This window comes from Corylus avellana, chromosome ca2, assembly GCF_901000735.1.
Source record: "Corylus avellana chromosome ca2, CavTom2PMs-1.0".
Lineage (NCBI taxonomy): Eukaryota > Viridiplantae > Streptophyta > Magnoliopsida > Fagales > Betulaceae > Corylus > Corylus avellana.
In genome coordinates this window covers 39,830,124-39,840,691 of record NC_081542.1, presented here as the reverse complement: position 1 = coordinate 39,840,691, position 10,568 = coordinate 39,830,124, and the positions used below count along the sequence as shown (strand labels likewise).

The 10,568-nt window shown below is 41.2% G+C and overlaps 2 protein-coding genes across 2 annotated transcripts; both read right to left on the bottom strand.

The window, feature by feature from the left end:
- Window positions 1–4,989: 4,989 nt before the first annotated feature.
- Window positions 4,990–6,061, bottom strand: LOC132169768 (uncharacterized). The gene is made up of 3 exons (XM_059580745.1): window positions 5,705–6,061; window positions 5,515–5,624; window positions 4,990–5,461 (listed from the first exon to the last, which is right to left on the bottom strand). Exons 1-3 carry the CDS (start codon window positions 6,059–6,061, stop codon window positions 4,990–4,992), a joined length of 939 nt encoding a protein of 312 aa, XP_059436728.1.
- A 1,839-nt stretch (window positions 6,062–7,900) lies between these two features.
- On the bottom strand, window positions 7,901–8,740 carry LOC132169767 (uncharacterized). The gene has a single exon (XM_059580744.1). It carries the CDS (start codon window positions 8,738–8,740, stop codon window positions 7,901–7,903), a length of 840 nt encoding a protein of 279 aa, XP_059436727.1.
- Between the last annotated feature and the right edge of the window lie 1,828 nt (window positions 8,741–10,568).

Below are 10,568 nucleotides of genomic sequence, written 5' to 3'. Positions count from 1 at the left end.
TAGGGTATTAAAGGTCTGCAAAAAAAGTGAGATTCCTAACAATATTACTTAAGAGTATTAAGATCTGGATCCCTCCTATTATTGGGAGAATATGAGGGTCTCATATTCTTAATCCTTGCCGTCCAATTTGATCCCATGGTCTACAGCATGCCATGTATCCTACTATAATTAAATACTAAAATATTAATTAACTTTTAAAATAAATAAAATAAAAATAATAAAAAATCAAACCAAATAACAAAAAAAAATAAATAAAAAAGTTGGGGTGGTCGAAGCTACGCCAAAATAAATTTTGAAATTTTTTTTTTAATTTGAACCCTGGGTGGGACCAACCACAAGGGTATGGCTAACGCTGAGTGGCCGTCCCCCCCAATGGATCTCCTGAAGGGGTGGCTTGAACCCCAAAGAACAGTATTGAGTGGCTTACATTGCACCCCATATGCCCAATTAATTGCGGCCACTTGTCTAAATCAAAAAAATTTCAAAATGGTTTTGGCCCTTGGGGGTGGCTTCCTAAACTCAACTAGGGTGGCTGGCCACCCCAACTTTTTAATTATTTTTTTGTTATTTGATTTTGTTTTTTTTATTATTTTAATTTTTATTTATTTTTTAAAAGTTAATTAATATTTTAGTATTTAATTTATATTGAGACACGTGGCAAGTTGTAGACCGTATGATCAAATTGGATAGTTAGGATTAAGAATATGAGACCCTCATATTCTCCCAATAATGAGAGGGAATCCTTATTCAAAGTATTATGAGCAGTATTGCAGTACGGATCCTGGGGCCACATGATTTTGAAAAAGATAATCTCCTAGGCTGACCCAAACCGGCCAGTTTATCTAGTCCACCCCATGGCGGTTGGAATATATATATATATATATATATATACTACATGCACTTTTTAAATGCTTATTTTTTAATGTACGTTGCAATGAAAATTATGAAAATAAGCACTAAAAAATACATGTAACATTTTTCATATAAAAATTATGACGTAGTGGGTCGGTGGCTGGTCGGCTTGGAGTTTCGATAAACTCAACCAAATTAATCCCTATAACTATTTTTAAATAATAAATTTTATTTATACAATCTTTAACCTAACAATTGAGCCTTGCTCACCGCTCGTTGCCTCATCGCCACGCAATCTCGCCCTATCCCATCTCTTCACCTTGCCGTTTCCTCGATCATGTTGTGTTGCTGCTCACCTGCCCATGCTAGCGGATCTCCGCCTTTGCCAATTTATGAATTGGGTTGGTGGGCCGATAACTCCTGAAAACTACACCAAGAGGGTCGGTTTCGGTTTGGTTCAGTAGTCGGCCCCTTGATCAGTTGGCCCGTACGTTAATGAAACCTCCTAAGTCCTACGGATAGCTATCTGTTCAAAGTTTTGCAAGCATTATCATACAGCTTACTTCAAAAAAAAAAAAAGAAAAAGTTTCTAAAATACTATTTGTTTGCTTTTCCCTGCATGTCCATAACCGGGGATAAGAGGACATGCAAAGAGAAACCAAATGTCGTCGAGTTGGGTTAATTCAAACAACTCTCTTGCCTTTTCTATTTCCCCCCAATAAATGATCACTTTTCAATAAATTAACCCTCATCCCTCCGACGAATTGTTCACAAAGAGATATGATTGAAAACCTAATCAACATCAAAAGAAAAAAAAAAAAAAAAAAAAAACATTTTGAGATAGAGAAATTAAGTCTCCTGCATCTATAAAAGTCTCTCTCATGTTCTTTTTATCTTCCGGCGAAGAGAGTACTCCATTAAAGGCAAAGAGTGAAAGAGAGGGATCTTTTGATGGTGGTGGCGAGGGTGGAGCTAGAAAAATAGAGATTTTCTACTTTTTTTATTTTTTATTTTTTATTTTTTTTTATGTTAAATCAGTGAGGTACGTACGTGGCGTTTTGTATACCGTTCACGATGTGGCGAATTGAAATATTGAAACGTGACTTCACTTTATAACGTGCATTGACGCTGCAGAAAAGTTCGTTAATGTGAGATAATCAGGCCAAAAGAAGAGCACGTCAACGAACTTTATCCTTTTATTCAATCACTCCTGGAAAAAATGACTCCCTTTCACGTTTGTGTAATATAATAAGGTGGTGGCAATGAGGAATCCAAGTAAGGGTCAACTACGTACTACACATTTCCGGCCTCGTTTTCCTCTTTCTTTTCCCCTTTTGGGTAATGCTGGCTTAAATTCTGCGGTCGCCCTCAGTCTTTAGGAGGAAGATTAACATATATCCTTTCCATTTCACTTCCAGATCAGTCATTGCGTGATTATGCTTTTATTTTGTTCTATTTAATAAATTATGATGTGCAATGTGCATGATGACATGTGAGTTTTTAGGATATGAAAAGTCTAAAATGCCCATATAAAAAATTGAAAAAAATTGGCTATTTTGGGGTGGCTGACTGAAAGAAAAGATAATTCAATAGACAATTGAATATAAACCAGAAATATTTACAGTATAACATGTTTTTATTTATAGTGGAATCATGTTGAATATAAATAGACTTATACTCTAGCTAGCTAGGTTAACTAGGTAATAGCCTTTAACTATAGCTAGACTTTAATTATAATTCAGTGATTGTTTTCAAGTGTGACTCAATGATTTTTTTTCAACTGTAAGTCAGTAATAGTCTTTAATACCTATTATTCTTGAACTCCATGATATGCTCTAAAACCAGCCACCTCCTTGGCCCAAATGGGGGTGGTTTTGGCCCCAAAGGGATAAAAATTAGATGAGACCATCTCTCGGGTCTCTTGGCATGGTGGGTTGGAGATATGGGCTACAAAACCAAGCATTCATCTCTCTTGAACTCCATTTTCAAGTCCACAATGAACATCATACCAATGGCTTGGTGGAGGTACGATTTTGATGATGACATTGATGTGGTTCTGAGAAGGTACTTAGCGCCTAGGCCTCACCATCGTCGTCGGGACTCCACACCAGTGAAGCTCAAAAATGGAGAGAGAATGAACAAGCGTTGAGGGAGAGAGAGAAACAGAGGGAGAGAGAAGGGAGAAAAAAAAAAGAATAAAAAAAATAGTATAATGCGTTCTAGTAAACTTTAACATATGAAAGCTTATTGTAGCAAATTTTTCAAAACATTTTATTTTAAAGGGTCTACGGGTGAGGTAAAATTGATCATAATATCTATATTTAACTATAATTAATGAGGCATTTGAAAGCTCTGTTGGAGATTTACTTATGAAATCTATCTTATTTCCCAAAATTAGTGAGACACTAAAATTAAGAAGAATGCCAAAAAAGCAATCACAAACATAGAGATTTACATGATTTACCACTAAGAGCTACGTCCACTATTTTTTAAAGAGACAATACAAGAGGCGTCAATAATACATTCAGCCTTCGCTCCATGGACTAAGCCTCAGAAAAAATCTCATTTAAATCATAGGGCTTCCAAAGTTGAATTGGGTCAAATATAAAACCAAGCTTCAAATAGCCTAACATGCATAAGAGGATGAAAGCTGTGTTGTGTAAACTTAATTGGAGTGCGGCTGTGTACTATGCTTGGAGGCAAAAAAATGATTTCAAACATGGTAACCGCCTCAAAAAAGGAAAAAAAAAAAGAAAGAAAAAAAGAAAAAAAGAAAAAAAGGAGTGAATTCCAATATTGGGAGATCATTAGAGCTTGAGTTATGGCTAAAGATAAATTTAAAAAGACACAAGGAAATTTAGATCATTGCTCAAATTGGGGGCTGCCAGTGAATTTGCTTTGTTGCAGAGGTGAGGCTGATGAAGAATAAATGATGTGTAGAGATATGTTTGATGCTGTGTAGAGTCTGGTTTGATGGTTGTTTTGATAAGCTCTGTATAGTAAAGTTTGATTTGGTGTAAGCTACAGTAAGTGATTGTTGTTTTAAACAATTCTCATTACCAAAAAAAAAAAAAAAAAAAAAAATTGTAATAAACTGGTACTACAATTTTTACTACAAATTTTTTTACAAATTGATGTAGCAATTTATAATTATTAATATAATTAAGAGAAATTGATAAACAAGATTTTGTATTTAGTATTTTTAAGTGATGTATCAAATTTTTATAGGAGGCTGTAAATAGGAGTTTTTGCACCACATCCAATTGAAGTTATTCTCACAATTGTAATATATATATATTACAATTGTGAGAATAACTTCAATTGGATGTGGTGTACAGCCTCCTATAAAAATTTGATACTAAATACAAATGAAAACACCAAAGCTTTTAACCCAAAACAAAAATCGACAAACAACTCTTTTCCTTTTCATTCAAACCCCACCGACACTATTGGAGGCTGAACCACCCCTGCCTACTCCTCTGGTAGCCCATATTCAGACCACCCAAAAATTCCAAACAAAATCGGACCTTCTACTCAGATTCACCCAAACCCATTCGGCGAATTCTAACGGCAGATCGAGTTCAGCAGATTCTGGTGGTAGTGTTTAGCGGTGGGTTGTTTAGGGGTGCCTTCTTTTTTGCTTTTCTACGCAGGAAAGTGACTCATTTTTTTTTGGTTTTTTTTTTTCGATAGGTTTGTTTCATGTATAAGATCCAGTGTTTTTTTTTTTTGAAGTGGAACTCAAATATTTCATTCAATAATCAAAGATTTTTCAAACAATACAATATCACGAATGCATAATGGGGTGGACCCCCTCCATTGATGTTCCTTGTTCAGCTGTAATGCCATCTTAGCCAACTTATCCGCTGCCGAATTTGCTTCTCTCCAGACATGAAAAACTTGCCAGGACCAGCAACTTCCCAAGGTCAGCTTCGTATCGTCCAGCAGGTGTCCCACCGACGCCCAGCAATTCTCATCCCCTTGTAGACCTCGAGCCACCCCAAGGGAGTCCCCTTCAAGTATAACATTCTCGAAACCAAGACTCCGAATGAAAAGGGCCGCTGTCCATGCCGCGATGGCTTCTGCTGTCATGGGATCAATAATATGAAGCCTAGTAGAGCATTGTGCTGCAACCACCTAACCAACATGGTTTCTGATCACAATCCCCACACCCATCCTTTTTCCTGCCGAATCAATCGCTGCATCCCAGTTGCACTTCACAAATTCTGGTGGTGTCAACCTCCAGTGTACCAGTGGTCGTTGGCGAACCCGCTGACCTTCCTCTTGCCTGCCCTGGTCTGCAGATTTTGTTGCCTCAACTTGGTCAGAAGCCATTTGCAGCAGCTGCACGGGGGAAGAGAATTTCCCTTCAAACACCCACTTATTCCTCCGCAACCATACCTGTCGTGCAGTGCAGGCGAATACGTCTACTTCATCCGCATCCAGACGATCCAATAAACCAACCACAATATCCGGAATTGCGCTCAGCCATAATACTTTTATGAAGCTTGCTAAAACTCCCATGCCAGACATCCTGTGCTGCCGGACATGTCCACAATGCATGGCACACGGTCTCAACTTCCAGTCTGCAGATGGGGCATAAAGGGTCCTTCAAAATTTTTCGTTTATGCAGGTTCTCATTTGTTGGCAAAATGTTGTTACAAGCCTGCCACATGAACATCTTCACCACTCTTGGGCCTCCTAACCGCCATAATCTTCTCCACAAAACCCGATTTGGCATCCCTTCCGAGCACTCTCCCAGTTGCCGAGACCTGACCTCCACAGCAACATGATATACACTTTTTACATTATATTTTCCATGTTTTGCTGGGCCCCATATCATTTGATCTACCTGGATACTTGGGCATATCGGAATTCCACAAATAATACTTGCCTCCTTGGGATTAAAAATGGCTTCCATCAAAGGAACGTTCCACCATCTAGTATTATTATTAATGAGTGCCTCCACCTTTGCATTCCCCTCTAGGAGCCGAATAGGGGATTGTACCGCATGAGTGGAATGGACGGGCAGCCATCGGTCACCCCAAATTGAAATGGAATTCCCATCACCAACCCGCCACACTAGACCTTCCCGTAGAAGGGGCTTGGCATTCCAAATACTTCGCCACGCATAAGATGGCTTCTTCCCCACCGGAGAATCCAAGAAGGAACTATTAGGGAAATACTTCTCTTTAAAAATCCTCGCCATTAATGAGTCCGAATGGTTTATTATCCTCCAACCTTGTTTTGCAAGCAGAGCCAAATTAAAACATTCCAAGTCGTGATATCCCAATCCACCCGCCTGATCCTTAGCCATCCCTAACTTCTCCCAACGCATCCATGTTATTTTATCCATTGTCCTTGTGCCCCCACCAAAATTTTGACATCATAGAATTTATTTCCCGGCACAAAGTCTTCGACAGTTGGAAAACGCTCATGGTGTATGTCGGGATTGCTTGTACCACTGCTTTAAGGAGCACCTCCTTACTCGCTTGAGAAAGGAACTTCTCCTTCCAGCCGTGAATCTTATCCCAAACTCGACCTTTTATCCCTTAAAACGACCGCAGTTGTGATCTTCCTATAAGTGCAGGCAAGCCCAGATAAGTTTCATATCTCTGTGTTATCGGAACCCCAACAATTTGTGAAATTAATTCTCGATCCACCGTTGAAGTATTACGGCTAAAGAAGATGGAGGTCTTCTCCTTATTTAGCTTTTGACCCGACGCTCTCTCATAGTCCTCCAAGACTTTTTGCAAACTTCTTAGCTCAGCTTCTTTTGCTTTGTAGAACAAAAGGCTATCGTCTGCAAACAAAAGGTGATTTATCCGAGTGCCCCCACGAGTAATAGGCAAGCCTGAAAATCCTCCCCTACCCTCCGTTCTTTGCAAAGCAGAACTGAGACCTTCCGTACACATTATGAAAAAATATGGCGAAAGGGGGTCCCCTTGGCGCAACCCATGAGTTGGAATTACTTGCCCATATGCCAGCCCATTTATAAGTACTGAATACTTTACAGTTCGTACACATGTCATCACCAAATGAACCCACCTATCAGCAAACCCCATTCTTTTCATAACAAATTCCAAAAAGTCTCATTCAACCCGATCATAGGCCTTTCTCATGTCTAGCTTCAAAGTCATATAACTCTCCTTACCAACCATACGAGAGTCCATGGTGTGTAAAGCTTCGAACGCAATAAGAACATTGTTGGTGATGAGTCTCCTCGGGACAAATGCACTTTGGTTCGGGGAGATGATCTCCCCCAACACCCTTTTCAGTCTATTAGCCAACACTTTTGCAATTAATTTATAAATAATGTTACATAGGCTGATAGGGCAGAATTCCGTTATCCGGGAGGGATTTTTAACTTTTGGAATAAGTGCTATATGGGTGATATTTATAGCTGCATCAAAAATCCCATTATTCAAAAAATCAAGAACAGCATGACAAACATCACTACGTACCGTGCTCCACGAGTGTTGATAAAAGCAAGCTGAGAAGCCATCTGGACCCGGCAATTTTAATGGGTGCATTTGCGCCAATGCTTTGTCCACCTCAACCGCCTCAAAAGTAGTTAGCAAACGGGAGTTCATTCCATCTGTAACTCTGGCTTGCATCCCTTCTAGAAACTCCTCTTTTCCCCTCGTCCCTCCAGAAGTGAATAAATTCTGATAGTAAGCCACGAAAGCTTGGCTAATCTCCTCCACCTTAGACCACTCCTGCCATTCAGTGTTGACAACTCGCTTAATCGTATTTACTCTTCTTCTGTGACTTGCCCAAGCATGAAAAAAGGTTGTGTTTCTATCTCCATCCCGGTACCAATTTCGTTTCGCTTGTTGTTTCCAACAGGTATCTTCAAAATCCAGCAAGGTGTCAATCTCCGTTTGAAGACGTTTGATAGCATCATATGGATCGGGACCCTCTAAGCTTTGCAATTTGGCCAACAATTCAGTCTTTTCTTTCACCACATTTTCATTATTTCCAAAATTTTCCCTACTCCACCCTTTTAATCGTGATTTGCACCGATCCAAACTACTTCTCACTTTCATCATTGCCCCCCCTTCCCCCCACCCGCGTTGTCACCCCTATCCCAAGCCTCACGAATAATAGCTCCACATTCTTCATCAGGGATCCAGCTAGCCTCAAACTTAAAACCTCTCCTACCCTGTAAACCCCGTGGTTGTATGCCTGAAAAAGAAACATAGATTGGGTTGTGATCCGAAGCTCGTGCTGCCAAGACATGTACCCCCGCCGACTTGTGCATATTACACCACCCACTATTACCAACAACTCGATCCAACCGTTCTTGCGTAAAAGAAGCATCTTGGCCCATATTTGACCATGTAAATCTCGGACCCGAGAACCCCAGATCTCCCAAATTGCAATCCTCAGGAGCTGCCTGGAATGCCTCCATTTGCCCTTCACGTCGTCGATTCGCCCCAACTTTCTCGGATTGGTGAGCTATCTCGTTAAAGTCTCCTACACAAAGCCACGGGACTGGAGCAAAAAATTTTAAATGTGATAGAAGAGACCAAGATTCCATTCTTTTTGTAGGGTCGGGATGACCATAAAACCCAGTAAGCTTCCAAGGCACTTCATTGTCTGACATCTTAACTATTGCATTGATATGACGACGAGAGTAATTTTGAATTTCTAATTCCTCTGCCACCTTCCAAAAAAGGGCCAATCCGCCACTCTTCCCCACCGGCTCCACCACAAACAGCCCTTCGAAACCAAGCTTCACTCTTAACCTTTCCATACGTTTCTTGTTGCTAATAGTTTCCATTAGAAACAAAAAGCTGGGCTTCTTTTCCTTAACCATTTGGTCAAGGTCGCAAACTGTCCGAGGGTTCCCAAGCCCTCGGCAGTTCCAGCTAACAAGACTCATTGAGATTAGTGGGGCTGCATAGCAGCCGCCGCCGCCGACACCATTAGCTCATTGCTCTTTCCCACCTCATCTGTGCAGGTTTTTTTTGCATTCCTGTCTCCCGCATCCACAACAAGGTTTTGGCCTTTTCTTTTGTCAATAGCCGACTGTGATGCACCCTCCCTCATATCCTTTGGAACTCTGGCTTGTCTTTTCCATTTCCTCAAATTTGTTTTTGACACCTCATTCCTCACCATTATGGCTGGTACTGTGTCCTCCATGATAGCATAGTCATCCCGAAGTCAATCCTATCCGAGAGCATGTCAGCAAATCCTCTGGCGATTGAATTTTTACCCATGTCAACAGCTGTTAGTAGGTTGGTCCCACCCTGCGAGCTGTCCATAATATTCGGTCCTATATGATTTTCCTCCACGGGAACCTGATTGGAAGCAGCGTTTTTTCCACCATTCCAGGCCCCATCCCCTTCCACGTTAACATCCAACTCTGCATGAGGCGCCAAAGAGCATTTATTACCCGAACCTCCCGAGTGTAACGTATCAAACCCCTGCATATCTGCCCATGACATACATCCCCCCAATCTCGCTTCCTCCTTATGGCAAGAATATGATCGTTGACTGCTAACCTCTTCATTACCATTATTGTAACGGCTAGGGTTTCCTTGTGGGTAGTGCGTTGCCTTGTTTCCCCACCCCTTGAACGAGGAGCCACCGTCCCCGTCATGCTCCGTCGAAAAGGTTGTTCCGCCATCCCTAGCACCTCCACTGCTCCGCCTTGGATCTTCGGCCCGCAACCATACTCCCCACTCTTTAGCCTTGCTGTCATTGGTCCTTTTATTATGAGCCTGCACCGGACACCCTTTCCTCCCATGCAAGATCCTTCTGCAGTCAAAACATAGCATGGGGAGCTTTTCATATTTGAAAATCACCCAATACGATTTCCCTCCCAATTGCAATGCTTGGCCTCTATCTAGTGGCTCATGGAGATTAATATTCACTCTAATACGAAGACAACGCCCCCATCCCTCTCCATCTCCAGCTACATCGACGTCCTCAACGAAGCCCAATGACTCGCCGATTTTAACCCCCACTACTTTGTTCATACATAATAAAGGCATTTCATGGACTTGAACCCAAAACGGCGAGTGAGAAAACACCAATTGCGATGGCGGTGTAATCCCATCGAACTCTTGCAACACCAATATCTGTGGATCAAAAGACCATGGCCTGCCTTCTAACACCCGTCTTTTGTCAGCTATCTCCTCAAATTCAAACACTCAGACGTTATCAAGCATCTCCTTAAATAACACCGAACTAGACAATCTCCATATCCGGGGTAAGACCGAACAGAACGCCTCCTTGTTGACCCTACGCTCCCCGCCAATCCTACCCACCAGACACTGCTCCCCTTTTGCACGACCATCCGCTATTTCCCCCTCACAGATTAATAAGCCCATTCTTTCACCTTCAGTCAAGGTGATCTTACCACACAATTTCTCCAACTTGTCTGCCATCATGAGGAAAATCACGTTGCCAACCCGTCGTCGTTAAAGAAAACCATTATCAAACCTTCTCCCCTGCTGTAGCCGGTAGAAGACAATACCTCCCAACCTAGCCGTTTCCCAGAAAAACCCTAGGGGTGACTAACTTCAGCGTAATATATATTGTGACAGAAGGTAGGCAACCTTTAACAATTCCAGTGTTTTTATCTGCATTGTATTTTGGGTGTCTTTTTTTTTTTTTTTTTTTTTTAAAGTGTCAATCTCTTATTGGATGGTGTAAAAGATGGATTTAATTTACACCACATCCGGATAATAGGAGCTCTCTAAGAT